The sequence below is a fragment of the Manis pentadactyla genome, chromosome 15 (assembly GCF_030020395.1).
Source record: "Manis pentadactyla isolate mManPen7 chromosome 15, mManPen7.hap1, whole genome shotgun sequence".
NCBI lineage: Eukaryota > Metazoa > Chordata > Mammalia > Pholidota > Manidae > Manis > Manis pentadactyla.
In genome coordinates, this window is record NC_080033.1 from 1880455 (window position 1) to 1907503 (window position 27049).

General features: G+C 56.1%; 1 protein-coding gene across 3 annotated transcripts in view; it reads right to left on the reverse strand.

Moving 5' to 3' along the window:
- Nucleotides 1-4921: 4921 nt before the first annotated feature.
- BICRA (BRD4 interacting chromatin remodeling complex associated protein) overlaps nucleotides 4922-27049 on the reverse strand; it is a 73185-nt gene continuing 51057 nt past the window's right edge. Inside the window, exons 5-15 of one of the 3 annotated variants that reach the window (XM_036885457.2) lie at nucleotides 25272-25337; nucleotides 21405-23360; nucleotides 20658-20834; nucleotides 10850-11482; nucleotides 10513-10693; nucleotides 10128-10237; nucleotides 9079-9140; nucleotides 8002-8150; nucleotides 7776-7870; nucleotides 7504-7606; nucleotides 4922-6957 (exon numbers count right to left, since the gene is read on the reverse strand). In XM_036885457.2, coding sequence (XP_036741352.2) covers nucleotides 5855-6957; nucleotides 7504-7606; nucleotides 7776-7870; nucleotides 8002-8150; nucleotides 9079-9140; nucleotides 10128-10237; nucleotides 10513-10693; nucleotides 10850-11482; nucleotides 20658-20834; nucleotides 21405-23360; nucleotides 25272-25337 — 4635 coding nt within the window. In that variant the 3' untranslated portion in view covers nucleotides 4922-5854. The remainder of the gene's footprint in view (nucleotides 6958-7503; nucleotides 7607-7775; nucleotides 7871-8001; nucleotides 8151-9078; nucleotides 9141-10127; nucleotides 10238-10512; nucleotides 10694-10849; nucleotides 11483-20657; nucleotides 20835-21404; nucleotides 23361-25271; nucleotides 25338-27049) is intronic. The other 2 variants (XM_057492663.1, XM_036885458.2) reach the window with 2 other exon arrangements.

Consider the following 27049-nt stretch of genomic DNA (forward strand, 5'->3'; position numbering starts at 1 on the left):
CTGGGTGGTTTCCCACTGTGTCCCCAGCCTAGCACAGTGTCTGACACACCAAAGGGGCTGGTTAGACGTTTGTTGAATTAATCCTCAACATTTTCCTATAGGCAGACACCGTTCTAAGCACTTTACACATATTAGCTTCCTGAGGTATCAGAATATCTCCGAGAAGTAGGTATTGTTATCCCCATTTTACAGATGACACAACTGAGCTCTGGGGAAGTGAATTCAGAAAACACAGAGAGATTGTTCCAGGCCTAGCACCGCACCTGGCCCATAGCAGGTGCTTGCGAAACACACTCAGCATCCAGGTCCGAGCCAGGGTTTTCCCCCAGCAGGGGCCTCAGAGCTCACAAGGCCTTGAATATCAAACCCAGCCCTGCAACTAGCTTGCTAGAGAACCCCAGAGAAGCGACAGTGCCTCAGTTTCCTGATCTGTCTTGCTTCACAGAGCCACTTCCCTTGGGTGTTTGTGCCCTACCCCATGACCCTTCTGCCCTGTCACTCCTCCCTCACTTCATTTTTGTTTTAGCCCTTATCACTGTCAGCCACAATACCTATGCCCCTTATTTTTACTTCTTTAAAAAAAATATATTTTTAGCATTTATTTTTAATGTAACTTGTCTGCAAGAATGTCAGCTCCTGGAGGGCAGGGACTCAGGACGGTTTTGTTCACTGTTGCTGCCCCGGTGCCCAGAACGGTGCCTGGTGGCACAACGGGCACTCAGGAAATATTTAATTGGTTGAATGCAACAGTGTCTGGAATTGGGTGATGAAAATGTTTTATGACTGAATGTGGTGATAGTTGTAAATATACCTCTGCAAATATACTGAAGCCATTGAATTGCACACCTTTCATGGGTGAACAATATGGCTTGTGAAATACCTCCATAAAGCCAATATATATATATATAAATATTATATATATTATACATAAAGTGGTATATGTATATAATGTATGGTATACGTAATTATAATATATAATGGCATATATAGTACATATAAAAGAAGAGGCTGAGAGCTTGGCGATAACTCATGTCATTACTGCTCGGAGCCAGGCCCTATTTTAAAAGCTTGCCATGTATCACCTCCCTTTCCCCTAGGAGGCAAGGTCCTGTTATGATTGCTGTTACCGTTGTGAACCCCATGTCTCAGATGGGGAAGTTGAGGTACAGGGAAGCAGAGTCTCTCTGGCCCAAGGAGTGGAAGAACATGGAGTTGAGCTGCGCTGCCTGGCAGCAGAGCTTTGCTGTCCCTTCTACCCCGGGGCTCCTTATCCTGCTGTGTGTCCTCATGAAAATCAGGAGGAACTGTGAACTTGGATGGAAAAAAGTGACATCTGGATTTTCCACTGAGATTTCATTGTTTCTGTCAACCATGAACAGGAGCAACGAAGCATGATAGTATCAGCAGGACTGTGTCACTGTCACCGGGCGGGACTGTGGATGTTTTCAGCACATGGCCGTTGTTTGGAGATTTGCAGTGACTGTGTACGTACTGCCGGCCAGCCCACCGCCTCTTTCTAATTAACACCTTGGAGCAGCAGGCCCTGTCCACTGTCAGAGACGTGTGGGGCTTTTTTAAGACACTGATAACTGTGTTTAAATATCATTGGTTTCCTTTGTATTCCTGTGGGTTTTATTTGATGCATTTAAAGACATTATTCTAGGAAGGGGTCAGAGGACTGAAGAAGCTCCTGGTCGCCACTACCCTGCCACACTAAATATGCTGTGAGCCCCTGGGAACCGGGGCTGCCGTCTCATCTCGCTGGCTTGCTGCTCCCAGAACCAGGAGTCTCTGTGATCTGTCCTCATGCCGTCCAACCTCCCTAAGGCCCTCACAGTCCCTGGCGCTCCCTCCCCGAGGCAAAAGCTCAGATCCGCCTCACCCCCCCACCCCGCCCCCCCAGCTTCCTTCTTCCCCATTTGTCAAAACCGGATGGAGAGATTCTGGCACGTTCTACATCATGAATGAAACTTTGGAGACATGAAGCCAAGTGAAATAAGCCAGTCACAAAGGAACAGATACTGTAGGATTCCACTCCTAGGAGGCGCTTAGAGCAGTCACACTCAGGGAGACAGAAAGTGGAATGGTGGCTGGGGGAGGAGGGGCGGGCAGGGGGAGTTAGGGTGTCATGGGGACAGAGCTGCAGCTCTGCAAGATGAAAGAAGTTCTCAGGATGGATGGTGGTGACGGCTGCACAATGTGAATGTCCTTACTGCCACTGAACTGTATACTTGAAAGCGGCTGAAATGGCAAATTTCATGTTATGTGTATTTTATCGCAGTTCTAAAAACCAAAAAGCAGATGGAGGTGGCAGCCAGTGGGCCTGGTCGTCAGTGGTGAGCTTTGGATGCTGTCCGTCTTGGGTTCCAGTCCTGCTCAGTGCCCAGGTGACTTGGGTCTCGAGGTAACCTCTGGGCCTCCCTCTTTTCCCAGATGCCTCAGCTGTGGAAAAGCCATTGCTTCCGAGGATCTGGGAGCTGGCATCTATGAAGTTTGGTCCTGAGGGCTAACTTTGCAGGAGGTGGTACAGTTTTGGTCTCCTCCCCAGCTTCCAGGGGCGTGGGAAAGAGGTGGAGGATCTCTGGCTCCCTCATGGCCCTTTAGGAAAAGCCTTGCTGTTGACCCCCACTCCCTGGGAGCTGAGTGTGCAGAGGCCACCATCATGGGCTGGCAGACAGACTGCCTGCCAGTTACTGCATTCCTCCAGGCCTCAGTTTTCTTGCAGCTGGGGTTATCAATTCCTGTACAGGGGCTTCTGTGAAGACCAAGTAAAATACGCCAGGGGAAGGGCTCTGAACAGTGCCCACGGTAAGTGTTCCATAAACATTAATCATGGCTGTCCCTCTGCTCAGGCTGCACGCAGCCGGCCTCCCAGAACTGAGGCCTGAGTCCGCGGGGCAGCTGCGTGGGGTCTTCCAGCCTGGTCCGGGGGGCGGGGCGGCCCCTCTCTCGGATACCGCACACATTAGCTTCCCCAACACAAATACCTCCAGAGGCCTGCAGAGATACAGGGCGCATCACCCAGCTCCAGCCGCGGCTCGTTGCACGCAGGCAATGGCCGTCGCCTCCACGCTGGGCTCGGTTCAGCACCCTCCGTCTGTTGCCCCACACGGCCGCCAGGGGGCGCCCGGGAACCCTAAGTCAGTTCAAGCCCTCTGCCCAGGGCCTACCTGTGGCTCCGTCTCACCCTGAAGAGCGCTCCTCGCCCGTGGAGCACGTGGCCCTAAACAGAGGCTCCCTTTATTTCCTCTGACCTCACCTTTTGTTCCCCACCCCAGGCTCTTGCTGTCCGTGAACACTCCAGGCATGTTCCTGCCTCGGGGCCTTTGCATTGGCTGTACTTTCTGCCCTCCGTGCTTTTCTCCGATTTCCCTGTGGCTCCCTCCCTCATTTCATGCACGTCTCTGCTCAGATGTCACCTCCTCAAAGAAGTCTACCCTTCCCACCTGATCCCAAGTGCCCTGATGTGCAACCATACAGGTTGCTCACAGCACAAAGTGCTCACTGAATGGGTGAGGGGAAGCTGGAAACCAGCTCACACTCCACTCTTCAAACTCTGGTGCCCAGAAGAGGGTGCTGCTTTCTAGTCCACACAAAGGCGTCCTAGGGACTAGCAGTGCCTCATCCACTCTATCCAGCGTTAGGGACTGAGTTGTGTCCCCACAAAAGACAAGCTGACGTCCTAAGGCAGGCCCAGCAGCGTATCTTATGTGGAAATAGGATCACTGCAGTTGTAAGCAAGTTAAGACAAGGTCAGACTGGAGTTGGGTGGACTATAGTCCAAATGGTCTCCTTACAAAAACAGGAGGAGAGACACGGGCTTGGAGGGAAAATGGCCATGTGAGGACAGAAGCAGGAAATGGAGAGACGGAGCTGCAGGCAGGGAGCACAGCTGGGAACACCACAAAGTGATGAGACCAGGAAGGAGACTCCCCAGGAGTCTCTGGAGGGTGCACAGCCCTGCCCCCACCTTTATTTGGGACTTCCAGGCTCCAGAGCTGTGAAGCTGCCCTTCTAAGCCACCTGACTTGTGGTGCTTTGTTATAGCAGCCACAGGAAACTAATACTCTGCTTGATTTTTCTTCCTAGCTCCATCAGACACTGGGCCCATGTATATAATCATCTTTGTTTGCAGATTCCATGTTTGTGAATTTGTCTACTTGTTAAACTTTGTAACCCCAAAACTTGCAGCCACTTTGAGGACCGGTGCTGAGGGGCAAAACTTTTCAAGTCGCCCACCAGGCATGTTTTGAACTGAAGTTGAGCAAAGGTGACACCGCCTTGTTTCAGAGCTCATACTGACAAGTCAAGGCCTAATTGGCGCTACGTTTTCCACACGTCTGGACTTCCTTACTCAACTTAATATGCCCTGGGCGTGGTGGTGCTGACGTTCTGGCCAGTGTTCCTGGGATGTGCCTCACAGAGAGAATGTGTTAGAGCAGCCCTGTTCAGGCGTGAGTTACGGTGCTCTTGGCCGTGATCTCGCGGGAATGAATCAGCAATACATATTAATAAGGTGTCTTTACAGGAACATACATATAACGAGGTTATGTACTGGTTAGTTGACAAAAACGTGATCAGAGGCTGGAAGGAAGCTAACCCTGTAGTTCCCCTAGAAGCAACGGCTCAGTAGGTGCTGATTCTGTTTGCTGGGTCCATGCAGCCTTACCGGGAATGACAGCAGTCGCCTGCTTTAGCTTTTACTATCTGTGAGCGAGTCGGCTCCACTTTGGAAGGAGTTCCACCTGCCTTGTTCAGCTGCACCCCTGTGCCTCGAACAGGGCCTGGCACCCAGTGGGCGCTCGCCAAGTATATGTAGAATAAGCCCTCCCCATCCCTCTCCCCACCCAGGTCTCACCCCAACACCATCTCCAAAGGGCCCCCCAAAGACCCAAAAGCAATAGGGCCAAGGGGGCATCAGTACAGTTTTAAAAAAAGGATCAGTTTTTAATTTACAAGAGTTCTAAATGTACAGAATTCTCCTTTAAAAAAATCGTTATACACAATAAATACAGTACAAAAAAATTTATCTTACAGTACTAGTTTTGTCTCCGAGATTTCAAAATCTGGCGCGGGTGGCTGGCGGCAGGAAGAACAGAGGGAAGACTGGGGGGGGGGGGCGCGAGGCAGCGGGTGTGGAGGGTTGGAAGGAAGACCCCGGTTTCCTGTTTTGGAGGTGCTCGGATTTCAGTCGAGGGACTAGAGGTTCGAAATCTTTCTCACTTGAGCACACCAACCGGGACATGGGACACGGAGCTGGACGCGCACACACACAGATGTGACACAGGTGCCCACGGGCACAGCTCTCCAAGTTGGGGGTCCTTGGGGACCCGCGAGATGCTGGCTCAGGCCGCCCCTTCCCTGCATTTCCTTCTACAGCCTGTGGGGGGCGGTGGGGAGAGGCTGAGCACGCTCCCCAGGACCCTCCCAGCTCTGAGCCCTTGGCGCACGGATTGAAGCCACACAGACAAACCTGGAGCCTGACACGTGTGAGCAGTGGGACCGGCCTCCATGCCTGGCACGCACACACACGGCCCCTGGACGGAGGGGTGGAGTGTGGCAGGAAGCGGGGAGAAATAGGAATTGACACACCAGGATTTCCCCCTCCTTTGTCGGGGGGGGGGGGGGCACTTTACATTACAGCCCCCTCCCCTAACCCACAAGCCCCACCCAACAACCCGGCTGAAGCAGGAGGCAGGAAAGGAGGCCTTCGTGACTCAAATAACTTAGGCAATAAAGACTGTCAGGGGATCCCTGGCTCGTGTCCCCTAGGAGGCTGAGGTTGGGCGCCCCGCTGTCCCTCTGCCTCCACGTAGTGGAGCGAGGGGACCGGGAAGGGAAGACCAGCCCGGTGTTATCTGTTCAACGTCCTGGTGCCGAGGCCACCGTTGTGACTGGAGGGTGGGTAGGCCTCTGGCCTGTGCAGGGGTGACGGGGAGGCGGGCGTGGCGGCCGCCGGGGCAGCGTGGGGGTATGAGGGTGCAGGTGTCCGGCCTGGGGCCTGCTGGAGGTTCAGGATGCTGTCGATGGCGCTCTGCAGGTGTTCCGTGAGCGTGTCGTCCTGCGGGCTGTCACTGGAGAAGCTGGCCTGGTCCACATCTGGCGATTCAGACTTGCGCCGCTTGGCGGGAGGCAGTGGGGGTGCCTCCCAGCCGGGATCCCTGCTGCCGCCGCCCTGCCCGGCCCCGGCCCCGGGCTCCGGCGGGGCCCCCTTCAGCATGCGCTGGTACAACTCGTCCTCCACCGCAGCCAGCTCGCGGATGAGCCCGCTGGTGGCCTCGTCCACCTTGGTGGGCAGCGGCACTGGGCTGCTGCCCCGGGCTCTGCCGGTCCCGGGCCCCTCTGCCGCCCCGCCGCCCAGGGCCTCCACGTTCTCGCGGTACGTCTTCCGCAGGGGCAGGCGGGGGCAGTGCGGGGCCAGGGCCGGCGGCTTGCGGTCGGTGGCGGCCGGGGGCGGGTGGTCCACAGTGCCGTTCATCTGGCCGGCGGCGGGGGGCAGCGGCGGTGGCCGGGGCGGGGGCTCGGCGGCCTTGAGCGCGGCGGGCGGCGGGGGCGGGGGCTGGTGCACAGGGTCCAGGGCCGTGTTGTGGACGACCTTGCTGAGCCCGGCTTCCTGCTTGATCTTGAGTTTGAGGCCGATGCGGCTTCGGGCCTCATAGGTCTTGATGGGCGGGCGGCTGCGGGAGGGCATCGGGCCGTCCTCGTCGGCATCCAGGGAGGCGGCGGCGGCGGACGAGGAGGAGGACAGTGAGGAAGACGACGCTCGGGCCCAGGTCACGGAGGGGGAGCCGCCCGCCCCGCCGTGCCGGATCACCAGCTTGGTGGGCAGGTGCAGCGGGGGCTGCGCGGGGGCCCCGGACGCCGAGGATGGTGGTGGGCCGTGGCCGGGCAGCCGGTGTCCCTCGGAAGAGGCGGCGACGGGGAGGCCGAGAGAGCGCGAGGAAGACACGTACTCATCTGCAGAACCGGGGAGCCAGGGAAACCCGTGGGGGTCAGGGAAAGGCCAGCGGGGCAGCGCGAAGAGGAGCGGGCGTGCAGGGAGCACCCGCTATCCGCCAGGCCCCGGGCTAAGCCCCTGACTCGGCAAACCCTCGGGACACCCTGCTGGGTATGACCCTCCTCAGGAATTCCCAGATCCCCCTAAGGTGAAGGCGGGGATTGGAACCTGGGAGTCACTTTAAATTCTGCAACCCAGCAACCCAGCCACCTTGCTGGTTTCCCCCTAGCCCTGGCTCTCTGCTCTCCTGCTTCCCCTAGGGGTGGCAGGGCGTTCCCTCCATGCCAGGGTGGAGGGGGTGAAATGGTACACGGTGACGGAGGGAGACAGTCTCAGTTCTCATGGTCTCGGAGCAGGAAGGCCAGGGGAGACCCAGCCACAGGACGGCGGGCTCGGGCGCCGCCTGGTGGTGGGGAAGGTAAGGCCAGGCACCGCTCTCCACGCCCCCGCGCCGCGGCAGGGTAGGAGTTGGGGGCACCTTTCTTTCCCTTCCGGGCCCCACTCACCAGGCTTCTCCTTGGCTAGCTGTTTGTCCAAGGCAAGGGTGGTCTTCTCCTCCTGAATGAACATTCGGTCTATCATGACCATCTCGGCGGAGGGGCTCACCCTCTGGGGGGGAGAAGGTGGGCAGGTGAAGCAGCAGGAGGGAGAGGAGAGAGCAACCGGGTGGGGCCCGATGCAGACTGCCCCTGTCATCTGACCACCAGCCTCCCTCCGTCCCTCCGAGGATTCTGAGGGTGGCAGGGTCCCCAGGGGAAGGAGGTGACGGTCAGCCTACCCGGGATTCCTCCAGGAGCAGGAGGCGGTATTTATTGAGCATGGCCTGGGTGCGTTTCAGCAGCTGAGTGGAGACCGTCTCGAACTCCTCGTCCACTGCAGAGAAGAGAAGAGGGCCAGGGGCACAGACATTGAGGGTGGAAGGCTCATGGGCACCTGCGTCGCCGTCCAGCACAGCTGCCCGCACCCCCTGCAGCTCCGGTGGGGAGATCCTGAGGAGGCCTCACCTTTGTGGTAGTCGCTGGGGGAGGGGAGGGCGCCCTGGTAGACGTGGTAGGGCAGGAGGCGGTGCAGGGCGTCCTCGAAGGAGGGGAAGGCTGTCTTGTAGTCAGGGTGCAGGACAGAGCCCTGATGTTTGTGCAAATGCTCCAGGAAACTGGGGTGGGGCGGGAGAGACCACACACTGAGAACCGGTGGTGCCGGCCCGACCCTGGGCCCCCCGACCCCGGGCCCGGCCACAAGGCAGACAACGGGAAGGCGAAGGCTAGCAGGGGAGCGTGAACGCCCTGGCGGCAAGCAAAGGAAGCAGGTGCTGTCGTCACCCCCGCGTTACACGCGAGGGAACAGAGGCCCGGAGAGAAGCCCTCCGGCCCCAGGCCACCGAGCTGCGAGCGGGCGGACAGGGCAGGCCCCATCCTCCCTGCTATCCTGCCTCCTGCCACCTGGGGTCAGCATGTCCCAGCCGACCCGGGCCCACTGCAACCCGCGCAAGGCGGGAGGGAGGCTGCGCGGCCCTCCGGCTGGGAAGGTCCTGTTCTCTCAGCCAGCTGTTTTCTACCTCAGCACGTGTCATCGTGGGTAACTCATGCGATCTTTATTGTGTGACTGTCCCCTCCCCCAGATATGCTCGTCTCCACCCAGCGCTGAGGACCAGCGGCCCCCACGCAGTCTGGGGGGAGGGGACTAGGTCTGCCTCATGTGTCCAGCACCCAGCACAGGATGGGGCACTGGGTGAGGACCGATAAACACTTGCAGTGGCGGGAGGGCAGGAGCGAGGGAGAGAAGGCAGGCAAGCTTCCAGCACGTCACCCAGGCACCCTTCCACCCAGCCACACCCCCAGACCCCTATTCATCCATCCAATTATCTATCATCCACCCAGATCCCCAGCCTTTGTAACAGTCTAATCAAATCCCTGCCCTTCACTCTATTATCACTATTACCACCCCATTTTCTAGAGAGGGGAACTGAGGGTCCTCGAGGGAAACAGTATTGCCCCAAACCACACAGCTAATGAGGGGGAGCAGGGATTTGTACTCGGGCTGAAGGGTGGTCCCTGATCCCACTCCCGCGGCGCTGAGCTCACCAGGCTTCTTTGCTGGGCTGAAGCGCCGGCACCTTCTTCAGGCCACTCAGCTTGTTCTCATACTGCAGGGGGGCAAGAGGCGAGGGACACTGACGGTGGGCGACGCACAGGCCTCCCCCCAGCACCCGGGGCCTCCCAGCCCGGACAGAGACGGGAGGGGGCCGGCACGTCCCGATGAGGTCCCGGCCCCAGGCAGGGACACAGCATGGGAGGGCGATGAACAGGCCTGAGCCCCGATGCCCTCCACCCGGGCCCCTCCCCTCCGCTGCGTGGGTCCGAGCCGCTGGCTGACTCCCGGTGTGGACACTGGGCACTTCCAGAGTCTCTCTCCATGTCGTCAGCCAGCGGAGGGCCTCGGACTCCACACTCACCACCCAGCCGACCCGGTCGGGTCTGCAGGGTCTCTCTTCCCGCCTGACTTCCCTCTCCCATGACCTCTCTGCTCGGCCTCTCCGAATCTTGTCCCTGAGGCCTCTTCCAACCCCTGGGTCCTGGTCCCCCACCTGCCTGTCACCTGTGGTGCCTTCCCTGATGTCCTCTTACCTCCCCCTCCCCCCCTCCCAGCAGGTCTCTGCCCCAGTCCCGGGACCCCACCACACCGCCCCTCTCCCAGTCTGGCTAGCCGGCCTGCATCTCCCACACCGGCCCCCCTCCACCCTCTGTGTGACCGTCACCCTACCCCCACCTCTGTCCAGGGTCTCACCCCACCTGTCCTGACACCTTACAGTCTCACCCTGTTCCTCTGCCTGCGGCCTCAACCTCTCACCGGCTCCTGTCCCAGGTGCCCCTTTGGGGTCTCACTCAGGCCCCCTCTCGTCACCCTATCCTTTTGGTGTCTGTGGATCTCTGTCCAGCTGCCTCTGTCTCTCCCGTGCCCCCTGCCTGGACTGTCCTGGTGCTTTACCCACCGCTTGTCTCATTTGCCCATCTGACTGTGCCTGTCAGCCTCCGCTGCCCCTTTCTGCACCCACCTGCCCCCCACAGGTCCCTTGCCCGGCGCTCTGGCCACGCAGCTCTGCGCCCAGCCCCCTACTCTGGCGGCCTCTTACCTGCAGCCCGGAGGACTTCCCTGGCCCAGGCACCGTGGCCTTGACCACACTCAGGGTGGGCAGGTTGCTGGCAAAAGCTTTGCTCTCGGCAGGAAGCAGAGGAGGGAGGCCTGGGGCGGGGGGTGGGGTCACTGGTCTGAAGGGCCCCCGAAAACATGACCCCCAAACTTGCACCCCGCTCTCCTCTGGCCCAGCCTCAGACTGAGTGCCGCTCAGCCCAGAGGAGACAGCCCTTCCTCCCCCACCCTCCCTGTCCCATGCCGCCCGGGTGACCCACCCGGCTCACACACCCACAGCTCCTCCCCACCCGTGCTCCCCAGTGCTCAGCCCCCTCCCACCCACCTTCAGGCCCCCCGTTTTCCCACGTGGGCTGCCTCTCCCCTACCTGCTGTGGCCATGGGTGCTGGGGCAGCAGGATGGCTGGGGACGGTGGGGGTCCCAGACGGGGCCTGCCCGCTGACCAGCACAGACGCAGTGGGGCTGCTGAGGGGCCCCAGGCTGGCAGAGGTCTGTGCGGCAGCAGGGGCCCCCCCAGCCTTGCTCTGGAGGATGATTCCGGATGGCACCTGAGGAGGGGGACAGGTGGTTGAGGTGGGGGAGACACACCAGGAGTGGGGGGCTACCAGGCCCCAGGGCTGGGGGTGAAGAGAAAGCCGCAAAGGGGGAGGGAGGGACTCCCAATCAGACTGTAAGGGGCGGGGTGGGCTTCTGCCTCTGCTTACCTGGTGAAACCTCTCAAGGAGAGCCTTCGGCTGGGGCAGCGCCGGGAAGGGGGTGGTCACCATCTGGAAGGTCCGAGGAGGCGGTGGAGGGGGCGCTGCGGGCTCAGGGACTAGGTGGAGGGTCGGAGGGGTTGTGGGGGACTTGTGGGGCCCCTGGCCAGGAGGGAACTGGAGCTGGAAGTCGGGTGGTGTGGGGGCTGGCAACCTGGTGGACGTCTCGGAGGAGGCCACAATGGAGGAGGTGGAGGCTGGAGGGAGGTGGGGGGCTTGGGGCAGTGGCCCCTCTGGGGGCTGGGATGGGGGCCGCAAAGAGGGCTGGGGTGGGCCTGAGACAGTGGGGGCTGGGGTGCTGGCAGGTGGGGGGATGCCTAGCTGGTTCTGGATGACGAAGATGCCAGGCAGAGTTGGGGGTGCCTGGGGTGGGGGGCATGGGTGCAGGGCGGGTTCTGAGGGCGGGCGGGACAAGCTCTGGGGCTGGGAGGGAGGGCGGGAGTGGGGCCGGGAGGGCGGCCGGGAAGGGGGCCGTGTGGGGTGTGGGGAGGGCAGGTGGGGGCTGTCTCCCAGAGGGGCCTGGTGAGGTAGTGAAGGGGACAAGGAGGGGCCTGGGCCCTTCAGCGGAGCTGCTGCCGGGATCTGGGCAGGGAGGGAGGGAGAGGGGTGGGGGCAGGGGTCAGACCGACCTTGGATCCCACTGTGCCGAGGCACTGCAGACCCCTGCAGCTCCCACCACAAGCACCCCCTTTGAGCCATGCCTGGTCCGGAGAGAAAGGACCCCACCAGGGCCCTCCTTTCCACCTCTGGTTTCTGAACTCCCCACGTCATGCCTCCACCTCTGCCCCATCTCCCTTCACCCCTGCACCTGTCCACCCTTACCCCTCCCTGTCCCCAACGCCTGCACCCTCTGCCCCCCACCCACTCACCCTTCCATATCTCTGGCCTCTGATTTCAGCTCCCTCCCCATATGCCCCACCCCCCAATACCCCAGACAAAGTTGAGTTCTGCAGGGTTTGGGGGCAGCAGAGGAAGCGGCGGGGACACCACACCAGCTGCCCAGCGGGAGGTGGGGGGCCAGGGAGCGCGAGCACAGCAGCAAGGGGGGAAGAGGTGGCCGGGTGGGGACCGCGTCCCAGCCGCCAGCCCTGGCCTCACTGTCCAGCTAACTGGGGGGACACCTGCGTGGATGTGCGGCTGCATACCGGGGGCTGATGGCTGCAGAGGGAACAGGGACCGAGGACCCCAGGGAAGCTGAGGGTAAGGATGGTAACTGAGGGGCAGGTCCAGGCCTGGGAGTCATAGGCCCCTTCTAAGTACTGGGCCTCTGCCTCCACATACCTGTCTGGCTGTGGCTATAGGCCTACCTGGGTGCCACATAAGCCTACAGGTATGGGTGGGTGTGTGCATGCATAAATCAGACTTGCACACATGACATGGGCACTAGATCTGTCACATGCCTAAAACATGCCTTAGTCGGAGCTCCTGGCCCCTCCGCACTCTCCTCCTGGCGCATCACAGCCTCGGCAGCCAGTGACTAACCAGTGAGCACCGGCTATACACCAACAGTGGGCTGGGGCCTTCCCACTCACGGTCACAGAACCTGCACCCCAGGGACAGCTCACACTGATCCAGCATGAACCTGTACCCATTCATGTGGCCTCTCCACAGCCCTGAGAACACTGATAATAGTGGGCCCATTTCACAGATGAGAAACGGAGGCCAGGGAGCCGAAATGACTGGTCCAGAGTCTCCTGCCTTATCACCACCCAGTGACTTCAAGGTGACGAAGGAGGATTCAGGTTCAAGGGGCTTTGCCCAAGGCCACCCAACACAGCCATGCTCCAAAACCAACTCACAATTCAGAGTTATAACTTGTTTTATGGCTTTATGACAAGCCCCTGGACTCTTCTAACATCCATTCTGAGCTTGGCCCTGAATAACTTGTACCAATCAATTCAAAGACAAAAACCAAGAAAAAAAATCAATCTACTCATCCATTCCCAAAGTCCTGCAGCCTCTAAGGAGAGATCAGAGAGGCCCTTGGCTCAGAAGGGGCTGGGGAGACACCTGGACACCCTATATGGAAGACAATTTGGTCGGGTGACTTCAAAAGGGCCACAACCTTTGGCCTGGTACTGCCCTTCCAGTAATCTGTGATAAGGAGCATTCAGGCACCTGTTCACAGGGCTACCTGCTGTGGGAGTATTTACAACAGAGAAAACAGAACCACCCAGATGGCTGGCAGCAGGTGCGCAGCCTAGTGAGCAGGGAAGAGAGCTGGCCAACTCCACACTACCCCTACACACACGCTCTGCGGGCTCTGTGCCATGGCCAACACAGACATGCTAGAATGCCAGGTTAAATAAGGCGAGTAAGACCTGACCCGGTCATTGGACAACTGGCTAATTGCATTACGGACAGTGGGTTTGATCATGGCATTGTCTCAGAGCTAAATTTGCTGAATTTGATAACTCTACTGTGGTCAAGTAAGAGAATGCTCTTGTTCTCAAAGGCTGAAATATTAAGGAGTAAAGGAGTACGTCTGCAGTGTACTTCCAGATAATTAAAAATAAAAAGTGTATATACCGAGAGCTAGGGATAAGGTGAATGTAACAAAATATTTATAGTGGGTAAATCTGGTGCAGCAGCCAGCTTCCAAGACAGCTGCCGGTGATTTTCCTACCTCATCATATTCGGTCTCTTCCACATTGTACCAGGGTTGGTCTCTGGGACCCAAAGAATTTGGCAGAAGTGATCATATGCCACTTCCAAGATCAGTTTATCAAAAAGACCGTGGCTTCCATTGTGCATACACTTTCCTCTTTCCACTGGTCATTCACCTTGGGAGAAGCGAACTTCAGAGCATGTTGTAAGGTGCCTTTTGGAGAGGCCCACATGGGCAGGAGCTGAGGCTGCCTGCCAACAGCCCCAGGAGTGAACCGCCTTGGAAGTGGATTCCCCAGGCCGGTCCAGCCTTCAGGCGACTACGGCCCTGGCTGACATGTGAACTCTTACCTGGTGAGGGGTTCTGAGCCAGAGCCCTCCAGCTAACTTGCTTCAAGACTTAGAAACTATGTAAGATAAGTTAAAGCTTGTTGTTTTAAGCTGCTAAATTTTAGGGTGATTTGTTAACACAGCAAGATGTATTTGTTACTAATACATCTAGATAAAAAGTAAAGAACTACCATGAGTTCTCTGTACTATTTTTACAACTCTGCTATATGTTTGAAATTATTTAAAAATGAAAAGTGTAAAACTAAAAAAAATTAGATTTTTTTATCTGATCCTTAAAAATACAGAGATAAACACACAAATACGCACACACCAAGTCAAAAACCAAATGATTTTCTGGGGGGAAATATCTGCAATCCATAGCACAAAGCTCTTATCTCTCATATATAAAGAGCCTCTAGAAATCATTAAGAAATAACTTGAGACATGATGAGCCTCTAAGCGTAACAACCAGTGAGAAAAGGGTGCAAACGATATGATTAGACAGCACACAGAAAAGGAAACACTAAAGGCTTAAGTATTTCAAGAGATGCTCAACCTCACTTGTAAGAAAAGAAATGCAAACCAAACGCACCCTATGGAACCATTTTTACTCATCACATTAGGAATAACCCATGTCTCATAAAAACACTCGATATATTGCCCTTGAGGGTCTAAACTGGCACAATTTGCTACAATGCCAGAAGAACCCAATTCAGCAGCAGTAGCTATGCAAATTATCAGTGCACATTTGCTTTGATCCAGCAAAGAGGACTGCAGAAAGTGACAAGATATACCTGCAAATGTGGGAAATGACACATGACGAGTTGTTTACTACAGCTCTTTGTGGAGGGACTCAGCCTGGACATGGTCTAATGTGCATTAATACTGTATTTACTGGGAAGATGAATGACAGCTCATCCCTATCTGTACAGAGGATTCAGGAAACTCTAGACTCTAACAAAGGACCAAAGAGACTCCCCACATGCTACCAAAACAAGCATATACTGAGCTACCTTCCAAGTAGGGAAAACAGCAGAGGAATGTAAATCCATATTTGCACTAGGCTGTGTAATGCACAAAAAACTTGAAGAATACATAGAACATAAGTTACTGTTGCTAACTGGAGGGATAACATGGGCTGGAAAGGAAGGCATGGGTAGGGGACGCTTTTTCTCTGTACTTTTTAAAAATGCTTTTTGATGGCTGAACCAGATGAATACCCAACAAAAATCAACCACATCTGAATGGCTGGGAAGAAAAAAGAAGGCTTAAAGAAAACTTCATACCAAAAAATGTCACCAGCGGCTTCTGCGTGGTGATATTCAAAGTGACCTATTTTTCCTCTTTGTTCTCTGTATTTTCTAAATTTGCTAAATGAGCATGGAATTATTTTCACCTTCACCTTTGTAAAACTACCACAGGAATGGACTGTTCACCAGGAGATTCCAACTGCTCAAGTGCGGATGGCAAGACCCCACGACCGCAAGCAGAATTAGAGGGGGTGGGTGGCATTTTTCAGCCTAGTGGGGAGCAAGCCCGTTGCTGGTCCAGGGCTGCTGAAGGAAACGTTCACTGGCACAAACTTCATGGAGATGCAACCAGTTTAGTGCCTTCCATAAAATGCTTGGAAAGCACATGTACCCTCTGACCCAGGAATTCGGTTTCTAGAAATTTCCCCTACTACAGGTATTTTCACATGTATGTGCAAACCTGGGTACATGAATATTTACAGGAGTGTTGTTTGCTAATAATTACACAGGAAACCACCTTGAGAATCCATGAATAGAGGACTGCCTAATAAATCATGGTGTGTCCATATAGCGCAACACAGTAAAAACATGACCAACTACAGCCTACAGGCTAGATCTGGCCTGCCACCTGGCTCGGCCTACCGTTTCACATGGCCAGCAAGGCAAAAACAGTTTTTACATTTTTAAATGGTTGACAAGATATCAAAATGGAGATTATTTCGTGACTTGTGAAAATGGTATGAAATACAAACTTCCCATGAAGTTTTATTAGAATATGCCTGTGTTCGTTCACTTATGCATGATCTATAGTGGTTTTTGTGCTACAGCGACAGACAGACACCCACAAAGCCTACTGTGTTTACTATCTGGCCCTTTATGGAACGCTTGCCTGGTTTCTGTCCCCTAGCAGCACTTTCAACACGCCGGACCCTCTTTGAACCCTTTAGGTATATTCATCTATTTATCCCTCACAAAACCCTACAAAACAGATGCTGTTATTACTATCCTCATTTTACAGGTAAGGCAACTGAGGCACAGAGAGGTAAGTGACTTGCCTAAGGTCACAGGGGCCTATAAAGGGCCAAGTCAGGATTCTGGAGTCCCCGTTCCTGCCTGCTGCCCCACAACAATGCTCCTGCACAGCAGTTTTCAAACCACACCAAGTACCTGTTAGTAAGGGCTCAAGTCTGTCTGGTGGGCCGTGACCAATGTTTTAAAAAAAAACAGAGGAAACAGACAATATCAGCACGTATCACCCACAGAGACACCCCAGGTATTATCCTGTGAAACTTTTGTTTCAGCAGCATGATCTGTATGTGTGTCCCGGATGGGGCTATCAAATTAATTCTTATCCAGGGTGGCGATCAAAAAATCACTTGCAAGTCAGTGGTCCAAGAAATATCGTTAAATGAGCAAAGCCAAGATGCAGAAGAGCAAGTGTGCGTAAAAACACAGGACAGGGCGCACACACTCTGGCAATCAAATCTCTCCGGTGTGAGCTCAGGCAGTGAGGGATTCCCGCATATGCACAGAACAGTGTTCTCTACCCAGGAGATTCCGACTCCCACGCCACTCTTGGCAACCTCTGAAGATCTTGATGGCTGTCGTGACAGGGGCCTGGGTGCTGCCACCATCTGGCGGGTAGAGGCGAGGTGCTGCCCACACGCCACGGCCGACAGGTCGGCCCCAAGGACCATGCACAAACCCGAATGGCAACACTGCCAGAGACGAGAAATCCCACTCAACAGTGATACCGTGGTGCTCAGCACAGAAACTGGGTGGTTGTCTCTGGGGAAAGGGCCAGAAAGTCCAGGAAAAGGGAGACTTACTTTAACTGTAGACCCTTTCCTCTTTGTAAACTGCAATTTTTTTTCTAACCATAAAGTTCTTTTTAAGCTTACTGTGAACAATGGGTAGCAGGCCTGGAGCTTCCTCAGCACAGTGGTCAATGCTCTCCCTGGAAACCTGGTCAGAGCCTCCCGAGGGACAATTTTAAGAGCCAGGATATTGACAAAAATCAGTCCCCAGACTGTGAGGCCCATGAGGATAGGGCCAGGTGCTGGCTCGCCTGCGCCATTCTGCCCAAGGCTGGGCACAGCGCAGGCACCCGGAGGCTGGGGCTGAGTGCATGACCCACTTGCCTGCAGCCCCTAGTCTGAGGGCGGCTCTCAGCACACACACAGACATCTGTTCCAAGTCGGTATGTTCCCGATGTTCACGCCCGACATTCATTAAGAAACTCCCATCGTGCCACACACTGCTATGGCACAAAAGCTGCAGAGGGCCTGTGGTGTGACTAGCCCTATGCTGGCCTGTGTATGTGACTAGGAGTCGGCCCATGTGCACAGCTGCCTGTGAACAGTGACCTTCCTGCTCAAAGGTCATCCACAGTATCGTTACTATCACTGCTGATAAGTACCTACCCACTGAGCGCCTGCTCCGTGCAGAGCCGTTGCGTGAGGCTGGTGGCCTTATTCCATTTCGCAGATAAGCAAACTTTTTGAGAGCCTGATAGCTAAGCAGAGCTGGGATGCATGCTCAGGCCTATCTTTCTCAAGACCTCAGGTGTCTCTGGCAACAAAGAACGAGGGCTTGGCTCTAGGCCCTACCAGCTGGGTAGCCTTGGGCAAGCTACTTAATCTCTCTGTGCCTCCATTTTCTCACCTGTAAAATGGGATACCACCACCTACCCGATGGAAGTTTAAATGAGATAATGCCTGTGAAGTGCTTGGAACGGCACCCAGAAATAACAGAAATGTTCTCCTTCAAGAGGCTATCACCATAATCCCCCTCTTCTGCATGCCTCTAATCCTCAAGCAAGTCCCAAACTGTCTCCTGAATCCTTCCTGTGGCCACCATCACTGTGACCACGCCGGTCTTTGAGCCACTGCCATCCTGTCCCGTGAGAACCTCTGGACTTCCACTCTAGTCTCCCACTGAACCACTCTCCAATGGCAGCCAGAGGGATCACTGGAAGTCACAGGATCAGACCACACCACGGCCCAGCCCGAAGCCCTCTGGTGGCCTCTAGGCCTGAACTCACTGCGGGCCACAGGTCCTGCCACCCTCTCCGGCCGCCATCTCCCTCCACTCCCCCAGGACTGCTTGCCGTTTGGTGAGCATCCCGAGCTCCTCCCCGCTTCAGGGCCCTTGCATACGCTCTTCTCACAACTTGGGAAGGCTCCAGGCCCATCCTGAAGCAAGGGTGTTTCCTCTTTCTTTAGGCCTCAGCTTCAGTAATCCCTCACCCCCAAGCCCCTCCTGCCTTCTCTCCCTACAGTGGGTCCCTGACCTCTGTCTCCTCGTGGGCATCCTCTGTCACACTGTCTGCCACCATCAACGCTTTTATCTACAGGCTGTTTACCTGCGGCTGAACCGCAGATGCTCCTAGAATGTTCTCTCCCTTTGATGTCATGGTGGTGTACCCCACACTGAGTCAGCACAGGGCAGGTGCCTGACAAACATCTGCGGCATGTACGCTGAAGCTGGCAGAGGACAAAAATGCTCTGGCCCAGCTCTCAACCACAGTGCTCAGAGGAAGGGATTCTACACACCCCACGGTACATCTGGCCAGGGCCGGACTGGAGAGGGGAAGCCACTGCCGAAGTATCCCAAGGCTCCGATCTGAGCCCCTCTCCCCTTGTCCCTCCCCCACTTCCGCCTGTTTTTACTCCTGGTGTAGAGATGACCTGATGCCATCCTGGCTCCATGTCCCTCTGGATTGTGACTCTGGACTGGACTTATGCTCTAACCTCATAACAACAATAAAATAATAATAGCAAATATTTATTGAGCGCTTACTTTGTGCTAAGCATATAGTAACTACTTTACTCCTCCTATAGACCTGTAAGAAACTATGGTTCCCATTTTCCAGAATCAAGGCTCAGCAGTTACTCAGGAGGGAACTTGCTCAGCGTCAGCTCAAGGCCTGGCACACACTAAGCACCCTGCTTTCCCAAACATCTGTTGATGGAATGAAGAAACTGATTGCTTAAGGTCACATGGTAAGTAGCAGAGAGAATGAAACCATGGCCATTTAAGGCCAAAGACCGTGCCGATTTCTGCCCCCCTGGACCTTGCTGACACTATTCCCTCCTCTACCTATCCACTGGGCCTTTTTGAATGAGTACAACATCCAGCCCCCCCAGAATAAAAGGTGGCCCTGCCTAAACTCTCATGAGCTTATGACTCATGTGAGACAAATTAATTTTCTTAATATGTAAAGAGTTTCTACAAAACAACAAGAGAATGACCAGTAACCTAATTTTCAAAATGGCAAAGAATAGACAATTCCATAAAAAACAAAAATAGTTCTAAATCTATGAAAACCTCCCCAACGTCATTCACAGAAGAAATGCAAACTAAAACACAACAAGATACTATTTTTTACCTAGTAGATTGGCCAAGTTCAGTATGTTGTTGAGGCTGTGGGAAAACAGGCACAGATCATATACTGCTGATAAAGGTTAAACTGACTTACACTCCACAGAGGGCAATTTGGCCATATCTGTCAAAACTACAAATGCATATGCCCTCCGACAAACCCATTGCTTTCCTTTTTAAGAAATTATCCTACCAAGTGACATATGTAGAGTCATTCTTTGCAGTCTTGGTCATAGTAGCTAAATACTGGAAATGACCTAAGTGCCCAACAAGGACTGGCTGAGTAAATGCCACCGTACCCATAGGATGGAATACAAGGCAGTAATAAAAGACCAAGTACAACCTCCAAGATGCAAGGTGTAACTACACGCACAGTATGTTTTCATCATTTTTGTAAAAATGGGAGGAAAAGAATCCAGGTATGATTTTGTTTGTCTATGCACAGAAAAGGACACAAGAAACCACCTCGGGGAGGGAAAGCAGCAGGCAACAGTTCAAGGGATGGGGCTTTTCATCTACACCGATGTGGAGGGCTGGAAGTGAGGTCACCGGATCTGGTTGCCGGAAGTGACGTTGTGAGAACATCAGAACCAGAAATGATGCCACCAGATGAAATCAGCCCAGAAGTGACATCATTTTGAGCCTGTGTACCTAAGCTGTGCTCAGAAAATAAACTGTATCACTTGTCTGCCACCAGCCGTCGGTGAACCTCCTGATCCAACTTTGGTTTCTGTGTCTTTCTTGTTATCTATTTCTGCATTTTCTTAATCTCCCATCCATCCCTCTCAGGTTCAAGTTCAGCTGGATTGCAGAGCTGGCCTCCACAGACCTTCGGGTATCTTTTGAAATGTGAGCTACCTTTAAGCTAGCTGTAAATAATTATTACTTATCCAGATACGAAAATGATAATTTTAGGAAATAATCAGTTTCCTCCTGTGTGTATCTTGTGTCCCTGACTAGAGTGTGGGTTTTCCCCTGGACTGGCCCTGGTCTCAGGAGGCCACACAATTGTGTGACTGTTAGGAGACCCTCAGGAAATAGCTGGGGAGCGAAGGCAGTGCTGTTTCCCAAGCCAGCAAGACAGAGAGGCAGGCAGGACAGCCAGAGAGCAAGGAGAGGGAGCAGGGGGAGGGGACGCAGGGGCGAGGCTGCTCTGAGCTAGGACAGAGACTGACGGGTTCCTCTACCTGGGGGGCCGGTGCTGGGGTGGCCTGGCTGTCGGGGGCCTGAGGGCCAAGGCCAGCTCCTTTGGCGATGGGGGTAGTCGGGGCTGGGTCTTGGGCGGGAGGCGGGGCGCTGACTATGACCGAGGCGGGCACGGAGAGGTGGGGGCCCTCTGTGGAGAGGGGCTGCTGGCTCCTCTCCTGAAATGGGCAGCCCGCACAGGGTCAGAAGGCCACCCTGTGGACCCCCAGCTTCCCGACCCTGAGCACCCCCCCCCACCATGCTCCAGAGAAAGGGAGTGGTGGGGACTGGTGGGGACTGGCGGAGGGCTACCAAAAGGCTGGGTGCAGAGGCCCGGGAGCTGGAACCCCCGGTGCCAGGTGCCAGAGAGGCCACAACCCAGGCAGCTGGCTCCACTCAGTCCTTGTCAGCTGTCTTCCAGCTCCACCTCCCCGTCCTGCCCGTCTGTCTGTCCAGTCTTGCCCACTCTCTGCAATCCCTCTCCTGGCCCATCAGTGGGTCTCTCCCCTTGTCTGTCAGTCTCTCTCCTGTCAATCTGTCAGTGGTCCCTCTCCCTGCCCATCTGTCTCCCTGTGATCCTCGGGCCTCCTCCCAGGGGATGCCCGTACCCGGAGCAGGGCTGCCATCCCTGAGAAGCTCTCCCTGACCCACGAGAGCCTCGCCAGTGGCTGCCTCGGCCTATCAGTTCAGCTCCCGCCCGTCCACAGCACCCCTGCCCACCCGCCCCTCCTTCCCTGCCACGTGGTTACCTGGGGCAGGAGCATCTGCAGGGGGTCCTGAGTGAGGATGGCTGCGGTGGCCGCAGAGGGTGGCTGCCCCAGGACAATCTTCTCTGGGCTGGATGCCAGGCCTGGGCTGGGCTGGGGGGTGGTGGCCTGAGGCGGGGCAGCAGCCTGAGGGGTGGGGACCTGCTGTGGTGGCTGCTGCACCTGTGGCTGCTGGAGGCCCAAAGGCAGCGGGGTGCTGACTGCTGGGGCTGCCTGGGGGGCCGTCTGCACCGTGAGGACAGGTGTGGCCTCCCCCGCGGCAGCAGCGGGCGCTGGCTGCACCAGACCGTCTGGGGCGTTGAGCATGGCCACGGCGCTGGGGGGCAGGGTGACACCCTGGAGGACAGTCGTGGCGGCGGGCCCGGTGGGTGCGGGCTGGCTCTGCGTGGGCAGGCTGCCTGCTGCCAGAGACACGGGCATTTGGAAGAGCGCTGGCTGGCCCACCTGGATGGGTGCTGAGAGAATGTGGGCTGCACTGTGGGCCCCGGAGTGGGGGGCCAGCACAGGGCCCAGGCTCAGTGGGCCCGCCAGGTTCTGGTTGGTGAGGATGGGGTTCGCGATGAGCTGTCCGCCCGTGTGGGGGGCCGCGGCCGCCAGGATCTGCCCGCCCACATTGGCCGGCAGGGCGGAGAGCGGCTGGGGGAGCTGGACTGCAGAGGTGCCCGGCAGCAGGAACTGGTTCTGGCCCGGCAGCATGTGCTGGGCGGGGATGACGATGCTGCTGCCCTGATTCAAGAGGTGGACGCTCATGGGCTTGCTCAGGGCCCCAGGGGGCTGCGGTGGGGCGGCCCCCGTCGTCGTGGCGGGTGGCTGCTTGAAGACGTTCGCCTGCAGGGCAGGCGCCGGGAAGCCGGACAGCACAACGTTCTGGCCTGCCTTGCCTGCCGCCATGAAAGTCAGGTTCTGAGGGGCCTTGGGCTGCTGCGGGAGACCCCCTGCCTCACCCTGGATGGTGAGCGTGGCGCCCGCGGGGGCAAATGGCTTGGGTGTCAGCTGGTAGAGTTTGGGGGGCAGCACGCCAGGAGGCTTGGGCTGGATGGGTGTGGGCGTGCGATGCAGGATCACGTTGGGCGCCGGAACCAGTGGTGATGTGCCGAGGCCTGGGGCTACCGCCAGCGGCTGCCCTGCGGGTGCCCCGCTGGCTGCTGCTGTGGCAGCTCCCGCCCCTCCAAACACCGAGTTCCCATTGAGCGTGGTGGCCACAGCTGTTGGGAGGTTCTTCTGGATGACCAGGCCAGCCCCCTGGGGTGAGACGCCAGCTGACGCCAGGGTCACCGGCTCTGAGGGGCCAGCTGCTGAGGCCAGATAGCCGCTGACAGGCACCTGCTTGGCCAGGAGCTGGGAGGTGGGTGGGTTGAGGGCCATGACAGGCTGGCCCACCACCTGGATGGGTGCCAGGCCTAGTGTGGCCGCTGTGGCACCCCCAGGGCTGCCATTGGGTAGGCCCTGGAGGCCCGGGATGGGCTGTAGGGTCACATTGCCCAGGCCCACTGGCTGCAGGAAGGGCTGGACACTCAGGGCTTTGTTGACCACATCCTGGGGCGGCACCAGGGCCTGGTGGGTCAGCACGGTAGGCGGGGCCTGTAGCCCTAGCAGATCAGTGCCTCCTGGGAAGAGGGCCTGGGGCCCCGTGGCCACTGCGGCAGCACCTCCAGCTCCCGCTGGCCCAGCCCCACCATCGGCAGGCTGCAGGGTGGGCAGCTGGAAAGGGCCCAGGTCCAGCTCGGCCTCGGCCTCAAGCGTCTGCTCGGTGATGTTGGCCTCTTGGAGGCTCTGTTGGAGGATGTCGCAGGGCTGGTCAGCGCCGGTGCCCCCACTGCCACCCCCTGCTGCGGGCGAGCCCAGGATGTCATCCTCCAGGAAGTCTAAGTCCACGCTGGGGGCCGGCTGGCTGGGCTCTGGGTTCAAGTGGTTGCCAGAAGCTTCTCGCACGTGGAGCTGGAGGCCAGGCAAGGTGGGAAGGAAAGAGCTGAGGTTAGCAAGGGCCTGGGCTCAGGGCACAGAGGAAGGGAAGGACTTGCATTCTACACATCAGTAGAGTGTAACAGATGCTGTTCTTTTGAACAGTCATGTAAGGCCCAGAATACTTATCTGCATTCCCAAACCCACTGGCCCTGAAAATTCCACCTTTTTATAACTCTTTTGGCAGCAAAACCTGACCACACCTGATATGGTGCTCTTGGGGAAAGGCGCAATTTAGACTCATAGCGTGGCTCTTCCTAAGTCTGACCACAGGAAGGTTATATTCCATGTTAAGTTATATTCCACACAGCCTTTCCAGAATCTGAAAAATTATGAATTCTGAAACACTCCTGGCTCCAAAGGTTCACACAGGATACTGTGGTTCCCTTCAGGACAGCAACAAAAGCCATATGAGAGGCTTGCTTTGTGCTGACTGCATGGTGAGTTGATGTTTCTTAAACGCTTTCCACACTGTACCGGACTGCAATCCAGCACACCGTATGTAATCAAAACACGTATGCACATTCAAGCAAATCTCCCACAAGCACTAACTATGCTTACAGCAATCCCCACTGATATGTGACCAGCTGGTGGAGCAAAACCTGAACTTTGCAAGATTCTGAGTCAATCCATGTGGGGGGCTTACAGCAATATCCAGCACCTACCAGCTGTAAGAGAAACACCATCCCTCACTATCGTTGTTGTTATTATTGTTCACATTGTTGTTGATATTAACAGCCCCAGGAGGGTGGCTCTGCTCCCACCCTTGTTTCCCAGGTGGGGAGACGGCCCGGCCACCTGGCTGCTGAGTGGTGGGGACAGCCTGGCCGCTGGGGGCGCCCATGCAGCCCCAACCTAGAACCAAGCAGTTCTGAGTTCCTAACCACAAATAGCCATAACCAAACCCGCCTCCTAGGAAGGTCAGGGAGGCTTAGCACCCAGCCGGGGACCGTGTGGGTATGTATGATAGCAATGATAAAACTAATGGTCACAAAATAAGAACACAGGCTCATCATGACTGGGTCTATAAATGTAATCACAACATGATCTTTAATGGTTGGGTTCTGGATTTAATCATTTATATTATGAAAAATAATTTATTTTGAAATGTGAGAATTAAACAAAAATTATTGTTAATTCTGTAATTTTCAGTATATAATGCTATTATATAATACATAGAAAGTGTTCAGTACATGGACACTTTTTATATATTAGGAAGTTATATTGATAGTGATATTATTAAAAATTATATTAAGATTAATGTTAATAGTTATGATATTATGGTACATAAATGATAGCTGTGATGACAAAGTAGGAGGGAAGAGGGGAGGTGGGAGGGAGAAGAACAACTAGCATTTGGTACTGAACCCAGAAGAGTCAGGTGCACAGCAGATGCTCAATAAATGTCTCCACTCTCAGCTTTGCTGATCACCCCTGCCTTCCTGTTGCGGTTGGAGACTGAGATCTGCATCAGCCAGTCCCCTTCCCCCAGGTCACTCCTGCCCACAGCTGAGCAGGGATCGGCCCCAGGCCCCCACGCTCCCTGCTCCCCAGAGGAGGGTGCCCTGGTGAACCCCAGAGCTGGCATCTGCCTCAACTCCCCAGAAACCCCTGGCACCAGCTGACCCCCCAGGGCCCAGGCCAGGGAGGCAGGTCCCTCCCCTCCTTCTCCGAGGCGGCAGCCAGGACGCGGCAGCAGCTGCCATCCCCCCCACCCCACAGTGCTTACAGTGACTGCTCCGGCCCTCCTCCCTGCAGAGGGCTTCAAGGGGACGAGTGTGATGCCGTCCCTCCTGCCTTCAGGGCCTCCCTCCCACAGGCTGCCACCTTGGGCAACTTGGGCCATGACTAGGAGCTTGTGGCCCTCCCCGAGCCCAGGTCACTTACCCCAGGACCTTCATAGAAGGCACTTTGGGCCTCCCCGGGATTATCCAGGAGGTCATCACTGTCGAGCTGCAACAAGACCCGCCCCCACCCAAGGTCTGAGGTCAGCTGGGCAGTAGACAGGCCCATGCTCTAGAACAAAAGCCAATTTAGGGTTACACAGGACAAAAAGACAAGGTGCAGGGGGCAAGTGGTAAAGGAAACTCCACCTCCAAAAAAGAGGTCCCAAGGAGAGGGGCAGCATGTTCAAACCCAAGTGCTGAGTTCGAGGCTCTCCTGACGTGCCTGCCTTGAACCCCAGAATCCTGTGTCCACGCATTTGCTCAAGCTATGCCCCTTGCTATTCACCCTTCATCTTTTTGGTAAATACATCCTTCAGAACCTGCCATATAGGCTACCTCCTTCCACGACCACCTGTCCCTTCTTACTGTCACTCCCTTCTCTGTATAGTCCAAGTACCTGGCACATCCCATCATCCGGGCATCTGCCCCGTGGGGCTGTGCCTGTCTCTGGGCAGCAGGGACCTGATCCCCAGGAGCATCTCTAGTGCCAAGCACAGGGCTGGGCAGCCACGTAAGCACCCACTGAATGATTGTCCACGGCCTCCCTCATCTCTCCAGCCGGCTGTCTCTCCAGAACTCCAGACTGGTATATCCAACAGACCCCCTGGACTGTTAGCATCTGCCCCAAACGGGCAACCTCAGAAAACAGGAACCCACCCAGCTGCTCAGGCCAAAATCTAGGAGCCATTCTGGAAACTCTTCCTGGACATCGTATTGCCAGCAAGTCTAGCTGACTCTGCCTCCTGGACAAATCCCGAAGCTAGAGCCTGGCCCCCCGTCCACTGCCTGCCCCGCAGCCCAGGCCTGCATCTCCCACTGCACCAACTATCTGATACTCCTTCTTGCTCCGTGCGCCTCCCAACGGCTGGGGACTTGAGTGGCCGCTTCTAGGGAAAGCAGTGTCACGTGACAGAAGTGACGGTGTATGACTTCGGAGACTAGGTCGTAAAAGGCACTGAGCACCCCCTGCGCTCTCTCCCTTGGGTCACTTGCTCTGGGGGAGCCAGATGCCATGTCACGAGGACGCTCAAGCAGCCCTACGGAGAGGCCCCCATGTGAGGAGCTAAGGCCTACCAGCCAAAGCCACAGGAATGAGTCGCCATGGAAGCACGTCCCCCGACCAGCGGCCCCAGCCTAACACCCTGACTGCAACCTCAGGAGGGTCCCTGAGCCAGAAGCACCTAGCTAAGAAACTCCCCAGTTCCTGACACACAGGCACTGTGAGAGCTCTAAACATGCTCCTTAAGTCACAAGTATCAGGATCACTGGTCACACAGCCCTAGTAACTGACACAGCTCCTCATGGCTCAACGCACTGCCACTCTCCCCTGCTTCATTCCATGCTCTGAGGGGCACAGTGAACATGGCATTCCCCTGCTCAACAACCCATTGGAGCTGCCTGCCACGTTCAGAATAGGACCCTAACTCCTTGCCCAGGGTCCTCCAGGCCTTCAGGGCCCGTGCCTCGTCCACTGATTTCCACTGGGGTCCGTCCCTACCTGCCTTCTCTCTGTCCCTCGGACATACCCAACTGTCCTGCTCCTCCACCTGCTCTTCCCCTGCCCAGAGGACTGTGGGCACCTCCTTTCGATCCTTCAGGCTCACCTTCAATATCACCTCCCTACCCTCACTGGCCAAAGAAGCCACGGCTCCCCATCCCGACTGCCATTTCTTTTAAACCTCTCTTGCTGTACAACTGACTCGTTATTTCTTTTCCTAC